The sequence below is a fragment of the Anser cygnoides genome, chromosome 11 (genome assembly GCF_040182565.1).
Source record: "Anser cygnoides isolate HZ-2024a breed goose chromosome 11, Taihu_goose_T2T_genome, whole genome shotgun sequence".
Lineage (NCBI taxonomy): Eukaryota > Metazoa > Chordata > Aves > Anseriformes > Anatidae > Anser > Anser cygnoides.
Window position 1 is genome coordinate 17,221,427 of NC_089883.1, and position 23,161 is coordinate 17,244,587.

A 23,161-nucleotide genomic window follows, 5' to 3' on the forward strand; every position below is an offset into this window, starting at 1 on the left:
GATGCAGTATCTTAACGTCTTCTTAAATTTCTGTACGGATACTCCATTTCTTTGATCATCAACACACTAATATGAACTCTATAGTATTCATGATGTTCATGTACATGTGTGTGATTCAGAGCCTGCACACAGTTGTATGCATGGTATGCTGAAGACACTACTACTACTATGTAATTTCTAAATAAACATTTAATTTCTAAATACTGTGTTTCTGAGCACTATGAATAGTCTTTGGAAAGAACACTGGTGGTTGATGATCATTTCTGTCACGGTGAATAGTATGAATGGTATGCGTTCCATATAAATGCTTTTAAAACCTTTATTTTAGGTAGATTTACAAAGGACTTTACGCTGTCTTCCGTTAAATTACTTTGATTAAAATTTTCTAAGTTCTAAGGAAGTCAGAACTTGACTAACTGTATCTAGAATGAAATTTGTTCTTTAATACTTAAAAAAAAAAAATCAGTAATTTGTTTTTCTTTTTTAATTATTTTCATTGCCAAAAGTTCAAGGATATAAGTTAAGGAAAAAGGGGAGGGGAAAAAGGCAACTTGATTTTTTTCCCCAGAAATGGGCTTGCTTTGAATAATCCCAAAAAATACACATTAAAAGATGAAACTTGTGCAGTTATTGATGAGTGATTATGTGCTGCATAACAATGTCTTCTGAAATGAATGCATTTCATAGCTAAGTATTCAAGCATACAAGCAAATGAGAACAAACAAGAAAACAGAATAGTGTTCAATGTTTACAAGTCTTTGAAGTTTACATATTTGAAAAAGCAACTAAAATGGCTAATAATAGTCCTCAGTCATAATTAATAGAAAACTATTTAAAATATATGAAAATTGCTTTTTGGTAAAAACAAATATTTAATAATAATCACCTCTAAAAAGAGGTGATAATGCTTGCTACCTAATACATACAGTGTAATGACACTGGGTGTATTTTCATGCACACGTGCGTGATTGAAAATAGAGAAAACCCAACAGAGTTAGTCTTAAAACTGAACAAAGTGATTAACAGTATCTCTATAAATTGTTGATGAAATCATTCTTTGTAATAGCAGCAAAATGCCAAGATTAATATTCTGCATAGTGACATGCTGCAATTCTAGCTAAACAGACATCTGCAGAGGTCTGTGCTCTTCATGCTAACCATCTGCTCTTGGCTTTGCTTTTACAAGTCTTTCATACTGAATATATTGTTCTAGACAATAGTGTCTTTTGTTCCTTTAGGTTTAATATTTTTGTATTCTGCTCATTTTTATTTTCTGCATGTAATATACACAAATAATGCCTAATAGTTTAATTAGCAGTTCAATCAAAAAGTGATTTACTGTTATTTAATTGTTTTTCCTATCTACTTTCCCATACTTGTTATGGGAAAAATTGCGGTAATACTTTATATAGCAGCATATTGAAGTCATACACGTGTATGTGTGTGTGTATATATATGCACACACATATGTATGAAAATTGTTAGCAACATTGTGTTTGGAAACTGTTACATAACAGTTGCATTAGCTGTCCTCCCATTCCAGGAGCTACGCATTTTCAGGAAACTGGCATGGCAGAGTTGTGGTGGTCCGTATCATCAGAAGGCCCATTATCACTGGGAAGGTGTATGCCACCAGGCTCTCTCTTGCTTGCCTGCATCTAATAGCTGTTGGCAGCTTTGCAGAGGAATAGCGTGCCTGAGTACAGGGTGTTGCTGAAGGGAGCTTATGGTGGTCCTGCAGATAGAGCAGCTGATCCTTGTAATTAAAAGGAAATTCACCACCGTTGGTAGCTTTATGTACTCTACCCTTAGATGCACTGCCACACAGAGTATTTTCCACAGGAAACCTGCTGCCTTCTTCCTGCCTTATAATGTGGGTTACAATAAGATGATATGAGTATCCTCCTGTGCAGTGGCAATGGTTTATCATCTCCATGATACATTACTGTATGCAAGTCCTCCGTAAATGAATGGATAGGTTCAGGACAACAGATCCCAGATGACTCTGAGAGATAAATATCTGGATAGAGATGACTGAGTTGATTACTCTGAGAAATACAAGCAGCAGGGAAGAAAAAAAAAGTCAGCTTGTATAAACAGAGCAATAATTAATGTTTTTGTAAAACACAGTTGCATCTCCAGAAGCCAAAATTAAAAGTAAAGGGTAGTAGCCACTGTTATTTGATGTGTTTTTTCTCTTCTTCGATGGCACCTGTATCTTCAAAATAAATTGTCAAGAATAAAAACAAATGTAGGGCCAGCTGCTTGTTCTTTGTAGTTTAGTCACTTTGTTTGAAGCCATGAGTTGGCAAAAACTGTTGGGGACTGTCAGACAAACATGCCGTGTATCTGAAAGAAGGATGCTGCTGCTTTCTTGTCTAATTTTTTTTTGAATATGTTTTGCTGAGTACAGCAGTGCTGTATGGTTAGAAAGATATTACTGTTGTGAATACTAGTACTCAATCTCCAGCAGACTGTAGCTTGTTTTCAACAATTTATTATCAAGGTTTAGAAAAATACTTAAGCACATTATTAAGTTGCTTGGTTTTGTCTGTATATGTTTAAAAAATGTACGCACTACTTATATCCGTTTTATATCTATATAATACACAGTATGCATGTTTATAATTATACTTCTTTCACAGATTACTAAAATGGAAAACATCAACCATTTGAGTGAATTGCGAGTATTAAACCTTGCCAGAAACCTACTGTCCATTGTAGAAAATCTTAATGGACTGGATTCTCTCACAGAGCTCAACCTTCGTCATAATCAAGTCTCTGCCATAGTAAGGAACAAAACCTCTCATCTTCTTTCCTCCCTTCTTTCATCCCTTACAGGAGTGCACTATTACTAGAACTTGTTAAAAACATATCAGCATTTCAGATTTTTCAAATCTTGCATTTTCCCACTCTTTTGATTGTTATTTTTTCCTTAGTACTCAATTTTACATCATGAAGGTGAAAATATGTTGTTCTTGTGTTATTTTGTGTAAATTTGATGGCTTGTATTGGTAGAAATCTTGGTAGCTCATGATATTCCCCCAGGGCAAAAGATTTGGATGCTTTGTGGTTCTAACATAAACATTTAGAGACTCTTCTTCCATACATGTTTGCCCCCAGAAACATACCCTCTTCTCATAATTTCTGTAGCTCAGCTAAGCAGTCAGACCATCTTAAACTTCATCTCTTTATGTATATTTCTGGGTCAAAAGCAGAGAAAATACTGAAGTAAAATTTTCCAAGTAAAGCTCCAAGTTAGCATTATAAAATCCATTATGCTTTAAAGGATAAAGTTTGTCATTCAGCATTTTATGATGTATAGTTCAGGTATGGCAATTCGATTATTTCAACAAGCACTTTTTAAGTAGACTTACCACATTATTTAACTAGGTGCATTTTTTCAGGCCCTCAATTGTTTAAGTACTTGGTCTTCTATTGCTGCTGAGCTATCACTTCCTCAAATTTTTGCTACTTGCCATATATTAAACTTATTTTTTTTACACTTGCAAAACAAGAAATTTCTGCTAATTTCTAACTCAACCACTGTACCTCCCTCCCACACCATTTACATTACTGAGATTCTCTTCCTTGCTTGTAGCTGCTGCCTTCTCACCCTCTCTCATGTGTAGCTCATGCTTTCTCCTTACCTCCTCTCTCATAAATGCAGAGTTAGCTCTCCATGACAGTGAAATTAGTGAGTTACAGGCTTGGACTCTGTTCTTATATCTCAGTGTTTTATTCATTCCTGGCTGGAGACAGTGTTTCAGAAGATGTTCTGCTCAGGGATGTACCTTCTTTTGTGTATAATATAAAATTGTTTGTTACCCAGGATAAATTGTAATAGAATGGTGTTTTGGTTGTGTGTTGTGGTTTGTGGGTGGCTGTTTCTGTTTCACTTTTGTTTTGTTTTCTTTTTAATTGGATGGAATGCGATGTAGACATGTCACAAGTTGAAGGGAGGGCTGTAGATTTTATTTGTGGCTAAAATCAAGGTAGTGAGTGAGCCCTATGCCACTCCCTTGTGCCCTAAGTAATGGTTTTATGTCCACTAGTTGCAAGCTGGAGCATACTCCTTAGTAGGATAAGGAGACGCACATTTAAAACCGAAGGGTTCGGTGCACAGTTTGAATTTGCATGGATTGCTACAAACTGTGCTGTCTGGCTGTTAGGGGTTTTTATTTCAAAAATAAATTACGATGCTACTTTTAAGTTTCATCTTACTAATATCTTGAGGTATTTCAAGGTTTTCTACTAAGTTCGGTTGTGGCATACATTAAATTCAGTTACTCATTCTGAAACCCTGTTTCTTCTTAAAAAATTCAATTGCAAATGTGACAGTCCTTCAGATCATTCTCTGCCAGAGCAGCTGCTGTTGTTAGGTAGTGCCGATTGCACTGCAGTATTGCACTTCAGAAGCCTTACTACAACATGGCCACTTTTTTAAAGTGTATTTATCCTGCAGTTAAATGCTGAGACAGCACCTTGGCGGCTTTCCCAAAAGCCTGTTCAGAAACCAGCAGCAGCCTCATCCTCTTTCCTTTAACATCATTTGCTTTGCAAGTGATGCAGCTTGTTCTGCAGGGTATATATCTGCACTGAAACACTCCCTTGCAGTCTGCATTAGGGAGAAATGGATCTGCCTCTTCAACAGAAATCAATGTTGCAGCAAGGTTATAGTATATAGAAATGAAAGTATTTCATCAGGCAAAGTAGAAAGGTTCAAAAGATGTTATCCTTCAGCTGCTGAATTTATGCCTCTGTCTCTCCTTCTAGAAAGATGTGGATACTTTGCCCCGTCTCCAGCGTCTGTTCCTCAGCTTCAACAATATATCTAGGTAAGGAGAAGAGCAGTTTGTTTCCTATCAGTAAATTGGAGTATCCTCTTATAGCTGTATTTCATTAAAATTTAAACGCTATGAATGCGGATGCTGTTTTTAAACATATCAGATAGCATAATCAAGCCGTTATGTATTTTCTGCTTTAAGCATAAATTCTTTTAACCCTTTGCATTTAAATGTGGCGCTATGGGGATTCTACCACAAAACTTGCATTTTTAATTTAAAAATGACTGTATTCTTTCTGATGATGCTGAAAATTAAAAATAGCTTTTTTAATATGTTGTTTTACTGTTCAACTAAATTTCTGATAAAGCAGAAGGCACGGTATCGCACAAGGCATATTACATTTATCATAAAATCACTGTATTTATGGAGTTACACAAATGGCTGGATCAGATTCTGCTTGTGATGATAAGATTATATCATGCTTGTATTTTACTTGTACATATATTAATCAAGTGTGAAAGGTATATTCCTGTCTGTTTACTTTTCAAACCAGAAGGCAGAAACAGAACAGCTCAACTTTCAATGCAGGGTTTCTATTATTTCTAATAGCTAAGTACATTTTGGTATAAATAAGAAAGTTAGTCTACAATGTTTATATTTGTGTGGTTTTTTTTGAAGTCAGCATTTCTACTGGTGCCAATATTAAAATAATAAAATCAAAGCAAATATGCCTACATCATCTTCAGTTTATCATGTGTTTACCTTTATTCTTTAATCATTCCCATCCTTCTTTGCTGCTTAGAATCAAATAATTTAATCTGAGATCAGGAAAGATGCCTGGCATTCTAATTACTGAAAATAATGTTCTTGTGGTACCTATTTTCTCTGTAAAATGTTAGACTTAATGTGAGCTTTAATTATAATAGCTATTTGAATATTTTAAGCTGACCTGCATTATGTATTTTGCAGACAGTTCCAACCTACTTGTCTATGTTCCTTAGACTATTAAAGTACCAATGCAGTGGATCTCCCTGAATGCTCACGGGTATTAAGCATTCAAAAAAACTGGAGACAAACTGCAGAAATGGCTAATATACTCTTCCCTTAATTCACCTGCTACACTTTTTATTTCATGTTTGAAATTGCCATAATAAAGAAAAGGGGTTGGTATTTTGCTTCACTTATATAATTTCCGGGTTTGGAACATGCCTTTTGTTTCTGTTGTTTTTCCAAAATAAATAAATAAATATGTCTTAGCCTGGCAAGAACAACGAGGGGACTGCAGTAGTTGGCTCCTTTGCCATCTGGGAGCATCACTGCAGTCAGTGGAACTTCTGTATGTTTTCATATACTTGGTTTAATTTGTGTAGCTTTCTCACATTGATATTTTTGCAGTATTCAAGGAAGGAAAAACGTTTTGCTCTTTTTGTTCATTTTTAAAGTAGATTTCTTAAAATTCATGTAATCAGTAACTTGCTAGTATCCTATCATTTATTCATTGGGGCTTCAATTAAACTGTTGATAGATCTAGTCTTAGCTTTCAGGTAAGGTAGAAATACTTAACTCAAACACTTGTGCAAATATCTAATTTGGTTTTAATTTGTAATTAGAATAGGTATAAAAATCTTAATGTCCAATGAAGACATTGTTATAAAATCTACATACACGTGTAAGTAGCTAGGTGAATGGATCAGTTTAACTTATTTGCCAGTCATTATTAACAAAAATAATAATAATAAAAAAAATGACTAGATTTGGCTTATGTTTTTGTAGAAATGACATTCCATCAAATTCAGCAGTTGGAAAAACCAAAAAATCTTATTGCTCCCTCAATTTGAGTTATGTAGTAGATATGTCTCCTAACAGGTAAATGTTTAAACATGGAAGTACGTTCTTGACCCATATGTGTCTGATACTTGGCTTGATAAACTCTTTGAACTGACTGAAGGTGTTACGTGCAACCATAATACTAGTGAATGGCTGTGCTATGTCTGACCCTTACTGCACCACTTTTAAAATGGTTTAGGGTATTTTTTTTACTCACTCACATGCATTTACTATGGGCCACATGGTAATTTTAAAATTATTTTTTATATTTATATAAAATATATTTCTGTTTTTTATTTTTATATTTTTATCTTTCTTTTAGACAATCAATTAGTTACAGATATTCTGATCTCTACATTCGTGTGTAGAGAAAATCTGCAAATTGAAACATGTAGCAGAGTACATTGCCAAAACCTGTATATGTTTATATTAGTGGTTCATTAAAATATTAAAAGTAGCATTCTTGAGGTAATGCTCTCATATAAAGGTTTACTGCTTCCTGTTTTTGGTAGGAAGAATTCTTGAGTCTTACATCAGTACATACTGACATGAATTAAAATTGCAATAAAAGATTCAAAAATGCCTTCTTAAAATTTTCAGTATTTAAGACATGAGTCTGTCATGGGTTTTGTCACTTTTTCCCCCATCCTGCTTCAGAGGAGGCCTCAGATTGCTGCTGAGCTTTTAGTTAAGAATAGATGTGTTAGTAAAGTAATCCTAGAACCATCTAGGTTGGAAGAGACCTCCAAGATCACCTAGTCCAACCTCTGACCTAACACTAACAAGTCCTCCACTAAACCATATCACTAAGCTCTACATCTAAATGTCTTTTAAAGACCTCTAGGGAGGGTGACTCAACTACCTCCCTGGGCAGCCCATCCCAATGCCTAACAACCCTTTCAGTAAAGAAGTTCTTCCTAACATCCAACCTAAACCTCCCCTGGCGCAACTTTAGCCCATTCCCCCTCATCCTGTCACCAGGCACGTGGGAGAACAGACCAAGCCCCACCTCGCTACAGCCTCCTTTCAGGTACCTGTAGAGAGCGATAAGGTCGCCCCTGAGCCTCCTCTTCTCCAGGCTGAACAACCCCAGCTCCCTCAGCCGCTCCTTGTAAGACTCGTTGTCCAGACAAAATGCTGCAGAAGTTGAATCAAATCTGAAACAAAAGCCGTCCCATTTCTGTCTTCATCACAGAAGAATTTAGTTGTTACAATGCAAGGCTTTCATACTTTGTCTGCTGATAATATGTATCTCTAGAACTGGTTATAAAGAAGAGAGAAAACCCTTTGAATTTCTCCTGCGGTACTGGGAAGAGAATACAGAAACTGTTTGCTTCAGGGAAGGTGTGCCACCGAGATTCAGAAAGAGTTGTTACTGCTCACATTTCTTAATGTGAAGCTAGAAAAGACTGTTTTTTGAAATCTTAGAAACAAAACATGTTTTCACTGTCACACAGCTCTCCAGGTCAGTGTTCTGTTGTTTTTTTTTTTTAAATTTAGTAAAGAAGGCTTTGTAGCCATATGGAAAAAGTTAGGTGCCAGCTCAAAGGACATGTAATTGTTTTTCTTCAATCGGTTACTGAATTGGAAACCTGGGAGAAGGAATGTTCTTAGTCTAATCAAAACAAGAAAAAAATATTTTCCTCAGTGGAATGAAAATTTCTAAATACATTGTTATACATGTGAATGAAAGCAATACAGGAAAGAAAGGTTAACTGTGGTGATGTCTGTTTTCATCAGTAGCTTAGTGATTAGAAACATGGGACAGTCCAGTTTCTCTTTAAATGTTTTTTGAACGTGCAGTTTCCTCTGAGAGTTCTACCAGACTGCAGTGAGTGTGTTGCCTTCCTTCTCCAGAGCTTTTCCACTTTGCAGAACATGGTTTAAAGAAGTCATTGATGTAAACGTACAGAGCATGTCTTCCTCAGTAAGCAGGCTCTACCAGAAGGCCAGTGTTTCCATACTACTTATGCCTACTAAATGTGTAGCCATGAACACACACGCTGGGGAGGTTGAACACACACCAGCATACAGCAGAATACCCTGCTGCTTAGTCCAGGAGTCCAAGCCACATTCTAATATGGGGCTGGGAGAATGGGTATGTGTCCCAGTGCCCTGAGCTGGTGGAAGGGGATGGGGAGCAGGATGTGGCCTTCGCTATCCATGAGGAAATGGTTGGCGACCTGCTACGGAGCTTGGATGTGCGCAAGTCGATGGGGCCGGATGGGATCCACCCGAGGGTACTGCGAGAACTGGCGGAGGAGCTGGCCGAGCCGCTTTCCATCATTTATCGGCAGTCCTGGCTATCGGGGGAGGTCCCGGTTGACTGGCGGCTAGCCAATGTGACGCCCATCTATAAGAAGGGCCGGAGGGCAGACCCGGGGAACTATAGGCCTGTCAGTTTGACCTCAGTGCCGGGGAAGCTCATGGAGCAGATTATCTTGAGGGTCATCACACGGCACTTGCAGGGCAAGCAGGCGATCAGGCCCAGTCAGCATGGGTTTATGAAAGGCAGGTCCTGCTTGACGAACCTGATCTCCTTCTATGACCAAGTGACGCGCTTGGTGGATGAGGGAAAGGCTGTGGACGTGGTCTACCTTGACCTCAGTAAGGCTTTTGACACCGTTCCCCACAACATTCTCCTCGAGAAACTGGCTGCTCGTGGCTTGGACTGGCGTACGCTTCGCTGGGTTAGAAACTGGCTGGATGGCCGGGGCCAGAGAGTTGTGGTGAATGGAGTCAAATCTGGTTGGAGGCCGGTCACTAGTGGAGTCCCCCAGGGCTCGGTACTGGGGCCGGTCCTCTTTAATATCTTTATCGATGATCTGGATGAGGGCGTCCAGTGCACCCTCAGTAAGTTTGCAGATGACACCAAGCTAAGTACGTGTGTCGATCTGCTCGAGGGCAGGAAGGCTCTGCAGGAGGATCTGGATAGGCTGGACCGATGGGCTGAGGTCAACTGCATGAAGTTCAACAAGGCCAAGTGCCGGGTCCTGCACCTGGGCTGCAACAACCCCAAGCAGAGCTACAGGCTGGGAGATGAGTGGCTGGAAAGCTGCCTGGCCGAGAAGGACCTGGGAGTATTGGTGGATAGTCGGCTGAATATGAGCCAGCAGTGTGCTCAGGTGGCCAAGAAGGCCAACGGCATCCTGGCCTGTATAAGAAGCAGTGTGGCCAGCAGGTCGAGGGAAGTGATTGTGCCCCTGTACTCGGCTCTGGTGAGGCCGCACCTCGAGTACTGTGTTCAGTTTTGGGCCCCTCGCTACAGGAAGGACATGGACGTGCTCGAGCGAGTCCAGAGAAGGGCGACCAAGCTGGTGAGGGGTCTGGAGAACAAGTCTTACGAGGAGCGGCTGAGGGAGCTGGGCTTGTTCAGCCTGGAGAAGAGGAGGCTCAGGGGCGACCTCATCGCTCTCTACAGTTACCTGAAAGGAGGCTGTAGAGAGGTGGGGGTTGGTCTGTTCTCCCACGTGCCTAGTGACAGGACGAGGGGGAATGGGCTAAAGTTGCGACAGGGGAGTTTTAGGTTGGATGTTAGGAAGTACTTCTTTACCGAAAGGGTTATTAAGCATTGGAACAGGCTGCCCAGGGAGGTGGTGGAGTCACCATCCCTGGAGGTCTTTAAAAGACGTTTAGATGTAGAGCTTAGGCATATGGTTTAGTGGAGTACTTAGTGTTAGGTCGGAGGTTGGACTCGATGATCTTGAGGTCTCTTCCAACCTAGAGAAATCTGTGAATCTGTGAATCTGTGTCCTCTCTGACAGAGGGGAAAATTGGCTGTAGTACTCTTACATCTTGTGTGCATGCTCAAGCTGATCCATGTGGTGAAACTGAAAACACTGAAAAAACACTTTGCTAAGGTAGCCCAAATTCTCATTTATCTTCTGTTGCTGAAACTACCAGAGGTAAATCCTTCTAGGAAGACAGAAGGAAAGGGCAGGAGAGGTGGTTTCCGCAGTTGGGAAGATGAATTCCAATGGGAATTCAGTTATTCTTTCTTCTAAAATGTCTGAGTTTGCTTTACTAACTAATGTGATGCGTCAGTTGGGAAAATCATCATCTAGCTTTGGGGCATATTGAATAGGTATTTTAAGTACTATGTCAGCACGATCATCCAAAAAAGTGGTTAAACAAGCTGTTTTATGGAAAGGAAATAAGATCACACAAAAATAAAAAATGGAAGATGATAATCAGACTTTTCTTTTAAACCCCGGGTATAAAACAGCCAATTGTTCACATTTGCTAAGTGCCTTCACTGCCTTCACCAGAAGCTGTGTATTGTTCATTTTCCATTAGTCCTTATGTTGTTTTAACACACCAAATGATAGTAGTACTTCTGACTTCATTGCCATTTTTCTATTTTATCCATTGAATATATCATGTAGAAGTTACTTGTATGCTGTACCGTGTTTGGGGTTTTGTTTGTTTTTGAAACATTTATTGGGTTGTTTTATTTACTCCTGCGAGCTTATGTTGGTGTCCAGATCCTTAAAACATCCAGACCTTTATTTCAGCAGCTTGAGACCGATTGGCGTATGGTAGTTGGGTGGTTTTTTTGGTTTTGTTTTCTAAATTATTATTTTCCCACTTAGTTTCCACGTTAAAAAAATATATATTTTATCTAACCCCTAGAAACTTTTAGGGACGTGTCATTTTAAATGTGGTATTTTTGTACATCTAAAGCCCTTTGTGGCTGAATATTAGTCCTCAGCAAATTATTGTATGGGTGTTTGTTGGAAAGTTGAGTGATACCAATGACAGTTGACATTTTATTCATCAGCAGTCTCTAATATGAGCATTTTTACTGCATATGATTTCTGAGCCTGAATTCCGGTTATTCTTAAGGTTTGGTGTACTTCCAAGTATTAGTGGAGGAATTTTCTTGCTACCAAGAACGGTGAGAACTATAATCAGTTGATGCAATCAGTAAGATAGCTTTTTTAAAAATACTTGGACACTAATTCTGTATTTTCCAGTTCAGAAACAGTTATTAATTCAGAACTTAAACATTTGTTCATCTAGTAAAATGATCTTCTTAGCGTGTATTTTGTGATCATCATTGATTTGTCATTCTCAGATTTTTTTAAATGTCATACTCAGAAGTACTGAGCCCAGTTGCTTCATACTTTCCGTCTGAGCCTACTAAACTTCATAATGCAGACTCAATTGTTGAGGGTCAAAGTGCGTAAGGGTGGGTGCACGGTTATTTGTGCACTGTAATAATTTTGCTAAAAAGTATTGGGGATTTATACTTGTATGACTGTTCAGTTTCTTTTGCAAGTTAAATAATTATCCGTTGTTTAAGAGCACTGTTTATCTGGGTCAGATGCCTTCTTTACACCTTTCATCTTCAGTAAAAGGAACAAGATACAGGCTGTATGTCTCTAAATACATTTTGCACAGGCCAGTTATTTTTGTCAGGAAACCAAATCAAATGTCTTAAAAAGACAACGCACCCATATTTGTAGACTGAACTCAGAAAAATAGATCTATTTTAAAGATGGTATGATGGTTTTATAGTTTTTATTCCAATATTTGATGATGCCACAAACACCCAGAAACATTTTTTTTTACTTTTTTTTTTTTCATTTTACATTTTCTGTGGTGTTCATGCTGGTTTTGGTGACTAACGTGTATTATTTTTGGAATGTGAGTTGATAGGCATTCTATTTTATTATTCTTAGGTGAACCTATATTCTTTTAGCTAACAAGTGCTTATTCTGAATCTCTTCGTATCTGTATATGGAGAGATTAAAACAGCAGCACCTGCTGCTAATTAAAGTTACTTTTAATTTGATTTATCATATGCAATATGATGTGTGGATTTTTTTGAGTACAGGTAAACATTAGTATTCTATCCTTAAATAAAATATTCCATCTCTTCATTATTAATAATGTATGGCATTAAAACTTTAAACTTTTTGGTTACAGTTTTGAGGATATTCTGTGCCTTGCTGATTCCTCATCTTTGTCAGATATCACCCTTGATGGCAATCCAATAGCTCAGGAGACATGGTACAAACACACTGTTCTCCATCATATGATGCAGCTCCGACAGCTAGATATGAAGAGAATCACAGTAAGAAATTTCTATTTTCATCAGACTTACTAGTTCCTTAAATTTAGGAGTAAAATGTAGGGTTTTATGTGTCTGTGTAGGAAAAAAGTTACTTATTTAGTATGGAATTGAATTGTACATAGACATGCTAATATTTAAAACTTTAACCTTTTTCCTTTCTTGCAGTATTATATAAGGGTCCACTTCTTTATTTCATTTTAAAAATATTTATTTTTAAATAATCAAACTCTTTCACTTAGTAAATACCATGTGATAGAATTGCCAAGTGACATGAGAAACTGCAAAGCTTTTTGTTAGCGCTCTCTCAACATATTCTTTACTGGTTTGCTGTATAGCTGAGGAGGAACAGGGTATTCCTTCCAAAGCATTAGCCTGTTTACACTGAAACTGACATTATTTCTATTATTTTTGGTCTGTTACCCTAAGGAAACTTGGTGATCACACTGTTTCTGTGTTTGTCTGCATTTCTGCATTCTTTGCCTAACCTACTCCTTTAATTTCTGAATTTGGTGGTCCATTTCAAGTAACACTGATAAGGAAGAGAGGCCGTGCAGACAACTTACTACAGACTTCTGGAAAATATGCACCAAGGTAGAGGATGAAGGGAAATTGTCAGGAAGGCCATGCCATTAAGTCATCCATGTTGTTTCTTAATCTGGGAATAGCGATGCTAATTTTTCTGTGTCTACTAAAGTTATGTGTACCACAGTCATCTTACAAGATAAATCTGAACAACAGGAAGATAACGTCACTAAGGCACATGGTTTAGTGATGGGGCTCTGTAGGGTTAGGTTGATGGTTGGACTTGATGATCTTTTCCAACCCAAATGACTCTGATTCTATAACAAATGTAACATACTTAACTAATAGTGTTGTCTTTCTTGACCAAGTGCTGATAAATATTCCTTGTTTTAAATGCTTATTTGCTTTGTACGAAGGCTCTACTGCATTATAAATTGCACCTATTGTTTTGGCATCTATCCTGTTGTCCTGCAGCCAATCCACTGAGTATAGAAGAGAGTCAGTTATGATGTAAAATATCACATGTATGAGGAAAACATGAATTTTAGTAATAAAGTACTTTGGGCTATTAGAATTTTACTATCAGTATCTAAAATACTATTTGTTCCCAGGTATCCCGTGGGTAGTTTTTTTTCTTTTGTGAGTTTATACTGCCTAATTGCTTTGCTTTTCAAAAGAGTGTTTTCTCAGTATTATTCCAGCAACTTGAGTCATGTAAAGAAAATGTCTTTTCTTCTTCTCTTCCTTATTGAGAAGAGACAGATCCTGGTAGAACTCTGTGATGGAAAAACTGTAGAAAGAGCTCTAATCCCTTTTTAGACTATATGGGATCTGTAGGGGAAAAAGTTATTTGAAATGCACAGCCTTGGGAAAAGCTTAATCTGAGTTCACACCTTATTAAACATAAGAGGATCAACCAACAAGACAAAAAGCCATAGAAAACCAGGCTTCACCAGTCGTGCTGCTCATAAAACTACTTGTAAAAAGAATGTGTTTTGCATTCTTTTTATTTGCCTTCTGGTCTTTGGGCCTTGAAAACTTGTTTTTAAAACTTTCCTTCATGTAGAGGGGCCTGTATGATTTTTTCCAATAAAAACTGTGTTACCCAGATAATCATATGAGTTAAGAAACAGGGGTTTTTAAGAAAACTAACAAGTATCATGAGGTTTGTGATAAAATTAGAGAGTTGGCAATGCCAAATCCAGCTATTCTGTCTAGTAATGTCAGCCATAGGGACAAATGTAACTTGATGGGGAAGTACAAGTACGGTATTGGGTATATGCTTTTACTTGCTTGATTAATATACCTAAGCTAATACATATAGAGGATCTTTTATTCATTAGCCTGAAGTGCATCCAGACCATTTCTAACTTGAGCATTCATTGCTTTGTGTTGCAAAGAACCGAGAGCTGGACTAGGATGTATGTTCTGTCTAACTAGGAATTCTTCACTAATGGTTTCAGAAGCTCTTCTAGTTGAGAAACGAGGTTTACACAGTTGCTATTCTGCTTTTAACTTTAACTTTTCTTTTACTTGCTGGCTTCACTGGGCTAAGAAAACTATTTTAAGAAAGAAAATATCCTTTACAGTTTATTCTAAAGTTTGTAAAAGACTTTGAAGCTTTATTCATACTGGTTTTCAGGAATACACACACACTGGTGCCAGGCGTTTTCTAGAGATTCTCTGGAGAACGGGGTACATCAGAGGAAAATGTCTGGTGTTAACTGCCATAGGAACTGTTAAGAAACATATAGCTGCTGCAAATATCAGACTGTACTTTCAACACAATATTTTTGGATTGTAATTGTTATAGTATTTCTTAAGTTGGAGCAGATTTGCTTTTATTCAAGGGATTGTATCATATTATGACATCTTATTAATCTTCCCATGAGGAAGTTGGTGTTTTCTCTTGCCATCTCATTACTAAGCTGTTGGTAAGTACAAATTTTAAGCTATTAAACCACTGAGGCATGGACCCAAAGAATCATTGGTAGTGAAATCAGTGGGGCTTAGTCACCTGTAACAAGTTTGGGCTTTGCATATATATGAAAAAACTTACTGTAAAACTGTAAACACGTATTTGTTGTCTACATTAAAAGTTGATTTCCAGCTGAAAAAACGCATCCACTTTATATTACATATCTAAGGCATCAACTTAATGGGAATCTTTAGCTTTCTCAAACTTTGATAGATCAGTATTCGCCTAAAAATTTAATTTCTTTCCTTTTAAAACAAGATGCTTCTGTAACTTCTTGTTTCTTATTCATTTTTGTGGATTGTAATCCTATCCTTTAAGTAAGGTCTTGAGGAAAATACGAGAAGTTGATACTAAAAATAATAATAATAATAAAAAAACACATATATCTAATTGTCATATGTCACTTAAAGAATAGTCAGAAATTTTGTGTTTTTTTCTGTAGGAAGTTTCTGGTAGAAATACAACTTACATTCTTACTCTTTGTTCTTCTTTTTAAAATAGACTGTGTGGTATATGTAACAAAAAAAAAAAAAGTCTGCCTTCTGTGAGTATAAGCAGAATTTTTTTAAGTGTAGTAGTTTGGTTTCTTTCTGCCCTGAAAGCTTAAATGTGTATTCCAGACCATTCTTCATATTATTCTCTTTTTTTTTATTAGCTACAGTATTTCATATCATGTATACTACAACTACTTCTAATCTATAGTAAAATTATTAGAATAATTTCAAAGTATCTGTAGTGTGGAAATGTAATCCTGCATTCATTGTGTGCTAATGTACCTTTCTCTCCTGTGACTTAAATGGCATCATTTGGTGGAATTAACTTGTTTGGATAATAGCAAAACAGTAGTGAGGAAGAATGTGTATGTTCCACTGTACTCTGTTCAGGATCTTTCTCAGGTCTTGCTGGATGTTACCTCTTGAAAGACTGGTTGCACAGTGAGAAGTTTGGCCAAAATCTCTGGTGTTATACTTGTGGTAGAGCTCATGTGGCAGCAGGGGGAGCTCTCACTATGCCAAAGGTACAGGCAGTTACCTTACAGCTCTAATGGAAAATGTTATAAGGGTGATAATAGCTTTAATATGCCTTTTTATTTTTTCGTTCTGTCACTGCTGTAGCTTCACACTGAAAATGTAAACCTGCAGTCTCAGAATCTCGTTAATGTTTTATGCTTTGCAGAAAGCGAGGCTTATGCTTGGGGGCAGGCTGGGTGGGTGGATGAAGAAGGAAGAAGCCATCTTCCTAGCCATTTAGTAAGTTCTTAAATGGCAAGTGGAGAACTAGTAAATGGAGGAGATTGTAGTGTAAAAGAGAACATCCAAGTCTGTTTGTAATGGTCTGGCACTTTGGCCTTCAGGAAAAACATCCCCCCTTGTCCAACATGGAGCTCAGAGGTTTGTTTTCTTCTGTGGCCAGAGTATTAGCAGACTCCTTAGCGTGATGACTCTTTCCTGGCAGGCTACTACAGTAGGAACCTTGACTTCTTCCACAGATGCCCAGGATGCTTATTTGCACCCCCCTCCAGCTGGGATTTCAGTTTATCAAAGGTGTACTGGAAATCCTGTGTCAGTAGTGGGTCCTAACAATCTGGAATTAGGATTGAATTTAGGAAAGAGTGCAAAATGATTTTGGACCATTTTGAGTGGATGACAGACCTGTCAGCAGCTCTTTAACAATTTAATGATATCCTTTATTGTTAGCCTAACAATTTCTTTTGAACACTGAAAAAGAGAAGACATGGAAGATAGGATTTAAAATAGCTTTAGTTCATCTGGGAATTGTCGAAAGTTCACAAAGTTGTGGACAATAGCAGCAGAATAATGAGCAGAGACAAAAATGGAGATGGAAAGACTCTCAAATGCTGGAGCTAAAAGAGAAGAGTGGGTGATAGAACTGCGTTGTGGCAAGATTATTAAAAGCTTTGTTTTATAACCTTTCTGGGGTTTGTTTTTCTGTGTTTTGTTTGTTTGTTTCTTCAAGATTAGTTGCACATGTTGTGCGTGGGTAATCAAGAAACGTATATAGACTTGATTCTGGTAAAAAGTGGATTTGACCCTTGACCTTCATGTTTCCTCTATCATTTGGCCTTTATGAATCCTGAGTAAAACTAGGTTGTTCTTGCTGTTGTTGTTTTAGACAAAGCTCATTTCTTTTGTAAAAGTATGTAACAGAAGTAGTATTTTTTAAAGGCCTGTAATTAGGATAAACTCTTGATCAAGGCAAGAAGTCTGACTCCTGTTGGAACAGTGTTTGTGTTTGTTCATTTCATTCTTTGCATTGAGTCAGTGTGTAAGGAAAAGTATGGGACTGACTTGAATGTTGTCAGTAGATCCCCATGTAAGGCAGATAGTGTCATAACATACAGATTTGGGGCTGGGTTAGGCAGAGACTTTGAGATGGAAGGTAGAGTGAGAAGGAATATTTGTAGAGGCTGTGAGAAAACTGAATTAGGGAAGTTTGTGGATGTTTGTCTGAAAACTTGAAGGAAAAAATGAAGTTGTTCTGAAAGAAGGAGAGTTAAGGCTCATTTCTTACAGATCAGTATCACTTTATTTGGTAACTCACATTCTTCAGTGTGAAAGACAACAGTATTTCAGTTAGTTTGGAGCTGAGTATGTGAAGTCTGGCCACCTGTTTTCTGCCAAATAGAACAGATAACTTCTTCATTCTCTCCCTAGGTGAGAAACTAGCTTACATTTATGTTCTTTCTATATAGCATTTTTATATAATCAACCATTCAGGGAAAAAACAAAACAAAAAACAACAACAACAAGAACAAAAAAAAACAGCGTAATTTGAGACCTCTAAACATACTTTAAGATATTTTAATGTGTTCAGTGTGTTCAAAAGCTGTTAGAGAAGATGAAGACACTGAGTTTGGTGAGAGGGGAAAAGAACCAAACTTGGCTTTAGGAAGCCATGTTAAAAGCAAAAATGCAACATCAAATGAAGATGCTTAAATAGAAAGCTAAAAATCAACTTTAACCCACTTTTCTATTGAATAGTATCACTAACAGATAAGACTTTTAAAACTTAAGACTTTTTTCATTTTTTTGAAGTAAATGCTAACTTAGTACACTTTAATGCGTAAATGAGATGAATAGCTGTCATGAGAATCATGTTTATCATTCTTAACATTCTGCCTCATATCTTGAGGAACAGCATTTTTATTGTGTGCTATTAGTTATACATTCATGCTCGTGGCATATGCCTGCATGGTTTTTATAAATGATTTTCTCAGCCTCACCCTAAACCTTCCCTTTCAGGTATTGGGCTTCGTTATGTGATATTCTGTAGTACTGGGGTCTATAAACCCTTCTATATCTGCATAGGTGTATTTTTTTTTTTTAATTTATTGTTGATCCTTATTTAAGTAGGAACACGGAGGAGTGAACTCCTAAGGTCCCTTCTTACTTGAATTATTCGGTAATTCTATGGCATCAGACCCTTGGCTGCCGACAGAACCTAATCCTCAGAAGGACAGATGCTTCTTTTAGGGTGAAAAAATAAAACCTCATACCTTAAACTGAATTAAGTTGAATATGTACATGAGGTCAGAGTCATAAAACAGTTGTGCAGTTTTTTAATTACCTTTATGATTGATGTCAGAATCTGTGGTGCGTCATTGGTCTTCAGGGGGCTGTATGCAGATAAGTGTACACCTGCTATGTTTCCCTGACTAATTATACTTTGGAATTTATTTTCTTAAAATGTAGTAGTAATGCTAAGTATCAGGTTCCCTTTTTAGCCTTCTAGTAGGCTTTTATCCCTGTGCTTAGGGGTTCTTACAGTTCTGTAAGCATAGTATGTTTTATTTGTATCAAAACTTTGACATATCAATATGTCTTAATGGTTTATGATGTTTTCTGTTCACTTTTGTTTGTTAAAGCTCTTAACACGTAACTTTCTGGAAAGTGGAAGTGAAAAGCCTAGGATAGGAGCTTTCTATTTTGAGGGAAACCAAAACACTTTCTGTATGTTCTTGGAAGGTACTTTAATACAAACACCCAAATGGCATATGAAGTAAATCAAAATAAGTTCAAGTATGCTTCCTAAATATTTGTGTTGGAAGAACTCTACACTTTTTACTTCATAGTGAACATTTCTTTTGTTACTTGGAAAAAACATGTTCTAAAAATACTGTGCTGTGAGAATGTTTAGACTTCTGTAAACAGGGAGCATTCAACCTAATATGGCTATATTGCAGGAGTAAATTGCAATACCAGGAAAACTAAACATCTTCACTTCCTTGGCTGTCATTATTTAGGAATAAATGGCTTTCTTCTTGAACATGAATAGGTAATAATTTTGACAAGAAATAATGCTTGTGTACTGTAGCTAACTAACTTTGATACCTTTGATAACTTTGATCATTGTATTCGGCTTCCAAAGGATAACTTTTCCTCAGTCTTTAACAGAACTTGAGGAGAACAATTTTAGATCATGATTTAGGTATAAAGGGAAATCGGCTCACTATCTCTGTTTATTTTCTTACCGAAAAACCCTACTAATTAGAGAAAATACTCAAAAAATACAAAGAATATAATGGATTGTCATATTTGAAAATGTTTTAGTTGTTTTACAGATCATGTGCTTTACATTTTTCAAAGGACTGTAAAATATTTTTGTAAATAGCTTTGCCTTCAGCATTTCTATTTGAATAATTCCTTTTATATTTCTTGATTTATTTGTAAATATGATTTTTATTATTTTAATATTAAAACATTTAATATAAAAATAGTACAATCATATAACCATTAAAATTGTATTCAAATCACCAACACAAAGAACTACATTAATAATTAGTATTAATTAATAATGCTTTTCAGAATCTGGTAAATTCATACTATTATAAATTTATCATTTTTTTTCGTCCAGGAAGAAGAAAGACGCATGGCATCTGTTGCAGCAAGGAAAGAAGAAGAAAGGAAACGTGAAAGTCATAAACAAAGCTTGATTAAGGTATTTTCTATGGCTGTTCTAAGCCTAACTAAAATTAGATAAATCTACTGTAAACTAGTTTACATTAATATTCTATAACTTAATATTTTTGCTGTATTTCTTAGTTCTCCCAATGTATCTCTATCTTTTAAAACTTTTTTTTTTACAGCTTACACAGTTCACTCTACATCTGAAATTCTTCAGTGAACTATTCAAGTTACCCTTTACCAAAAAAAAACCCAACAACAATAACAAAAAAACACAACTGCATGTGCATGTGCTAACATATGTAAAAGGATGGCAAACTTCATTTTTTCAAATCTAGAGATAAAGTAAAACCAAGAGACTTTGCAGTGATTTCAGATTCCTTGAACTTGGTCTTCCCCATCAGGTGAGTGCTGACATAAAGGGTTTTCTGAAGTAGCTTTTCCTTCATTCTTTCCTGTTGAAGTTATTCCTCTCTGTGGAAAAAGCTAAGCAGTTATCAGAGCAACAGCTAGACTCCAGCTGTCTTCTTTTTTCAGAGGAACACTTATGTACTGTACCTACAGGCCTGGTTAATGCTTTTATGTATGAGATGGAATATCTCCAACAGGGGAGACAGAGGCACGCTCCAGAATACTCTTACAGGCCAGTGACTAAATGACCAACACTTGCTAGTAGGAGACCAGCGTTCAAGGACATAAGAATATCAGCATTTTCTTTATTCTGTGAATGTGTTCCCAAATCATTTTTTTCTTTTAATAGGAATGCCTTTTAAACTTCTTTGTCGTCCAATAATGGTTATACAAAAATCTCTTCTAATTTGGCAAACTGAAAAAAATAATCATGTATCCATGTTACTAAGTTGTCTAGGTAAAAGCATATTTCATCAAGGGAGTTAGACTAAAAGCAGTTGCAAGAGGCTGTATGAGGAAGTGTGGCAAATATACCTTTTAAATTTTCAGAATTATGTACAACCAGAATGTTAACAACAGATTAAATGCTGTTTGTTAAAAAGAGCCAAATGTATGAATGGAAAAAAGAATTCCATGTGTACTGCACAAGAATGTATGTTTGCATTCAAGAATTTTTTGATTCTTTTGTTTTACAAAAGAAAAAACAAAAACTAAAAATTCAACAAAACAGTCTTAGAAACACTTTTTTTTTTTTTTTTTAAACAGTGCTCTTTAATGTAAGATACAGATAAATTTAAAGTCTACTTGGGTTTGAAGTTTTGGTGCCAGGTCTCAGTAACCCAAAGAAATGGGAAATGAGTAAATAATATTTATACATGATGTTGCTTTAGGCTTTTGACAAGCTAACTGGACTGAAAGAAAGTTTGTGTGTGTTTGTAGTTCATGTTCTTAACCACTGATGTAATGTTTCCTTGTAGTAGGGGGATTGTTTGCCTTGGTGGCATAGATTACTCAGTGCATTTTGCCAATGGAAACTTCCTTTACGGGGAAAAAAGACAAAAAAAAAAAAAATCACTTTTAACTTACAATGCCTTTACTCAGTTTTCAACTTTAAAATGAAGGTTTTGTTGCTTAATTGAGGTTTCTTCTCATCTTCAAATAGTTAAGTGGCCTAAATGTCAAATGACAGTATATTTTGCATGATTCAGTGAGGTCATTTATCTTTTTCTGTAGTAAATATGTTCATATGTTCTTGTGTGTTTGTTTTTTGTTGTTGTTGTTTGTTTTCCTTGCTTTCTTTTTTCTTCCCTGTTTCACACATTTGAAATGAATGGAACAAATCGGCTAATAGATATAATATCCAGTGGCAAAAATCTCTAGGTATAGGATTTTAATCATAGTTATTTCTGAAGAAAATATTTAGAGAATCTTATTCTGGAATGTCAGTGGTTGTCACTTTCCTCCAAACTTTTGTAAACTGTCTGCAGTATAGACGACATCATGAGCATTCATTTTCTAGCAAGTAATTAGCTGTACAGTGGCTCACTTTATGAGGAGACCCTCACCCTCTTATACGGAATTTACCTAATGTGACTAAAAGAAAATTCGGACATGTCAACTTCCTCTTCAATGATATGGAACCTTTCCATCACTGACGTGTATTTTTGTGGGACACATGGTGTTATATAACCAGATAACATAATGACTCTTTAGGCAAACTGAGTTTGAAACAGCAGAATTTTTAACTCTTTAAAATAAAATGCTTTTAGTAGAAGAAAAACGTTAAAGCAGTTTCCATGTATTTTGTGTCATTGTTACAAGCCATTATGGACATGATTTTTATCATAATTGGAAGTCTAGTGGATTTATCTCTGCGCTATCAATCATTAAAACTGATCTTGATATTTATTCTTTAATGAATACAGTAGTTTACAGCATGAGGGATTTACATGTTCGTATTAAATATTTTACTGTGAGACATTTATATGCAGTTGCTCTTAATTTGCAAATCTCAATATTATTTTTAAGGAAATACCTAGGCTGCGTAGTCACAGATTATAAAATGCTCACTTTTTTTTTTGTTAATGTTTCCCTTTTTTAAAGGAAGATGTTCATTTGTAAAGCTTTATACTTCCCACCTCTAACATAGACCAGCATTGTGAGGAATGTTCTTAGTGAACTCAAGTACAGTGATATCTGCAATTTGCCTAATGTGAAAGGAATTAAGTAAAAGCATAATGTTAACAGTCCCATGTTGCTTTTATAGATTAAATTTAGGAGCTTAGAGAGTATAGGTCAAACTTAATATATCAGAAAGTGTTAATTTCAAGGCATAAAATCAGACTTACTCTTGTCCGCTGCCTTTCTCCATAGGCATATCAAATAAATATTCTTTTTTCTATTTGAAAAAGGAGGCTGTAATACAGCTGTGTGTTTTGCATTGATTTGCCCTGTTCTGTGGGAGGTGTAGTACAAGCAGCTCCAGATAGTCAAAGACAGACTTGTGTGGTTAACCAAATCAACTAGTTTAAACTTACTGTTAGACAGCTTACATCTTTATTAAGTTACTTGTTTCTGTTATTGCAAATTTTGTGAAAATGTTATTCCCTTGCAGTTACGCAGAATAGTGCTA

At 36.4% G+C, this 23,161-nt stretch overlaps 1 protein-coding gene across 2 annotated transcripts in view; it reads left to right on the forward strand.

Moving 5' to 3' along the window:
• Window positions 1-23,161, forward strand: part of LRRC49 (leucine rich repeat containing 49) — a 45,923-nt gene that overhangs the window by 11,019 nt on the left and 11,743 nt on the right. Inside the window, exons 8-11 of one of the 2 annotated variants that reach the window (XM_067003965.1) lie at window positions 2,646-2,789; window positions 4,777-4,838; window positions 12,546-12,693; window positions 20,069-20,152. In XM_067003965.1, the coding sequence (XP_066860066.1) occupies window positions 2,646-2,789; window positions 4,777-4,838; window positions 12,546-12,693; window positions 20,069-20,152 (438 nt within the window). Of the gene's footprint in view, window positions 1-2,645; window positions 2,790-4,516; window positions 4,674-4,776; window positions 4,839-12,545; window positions 12,694-20,068; window positions 20,153-23,161 lie in introns of those variants that run through there. The other variant, XM_048060305.2, reaches the window with a different exon arrangement.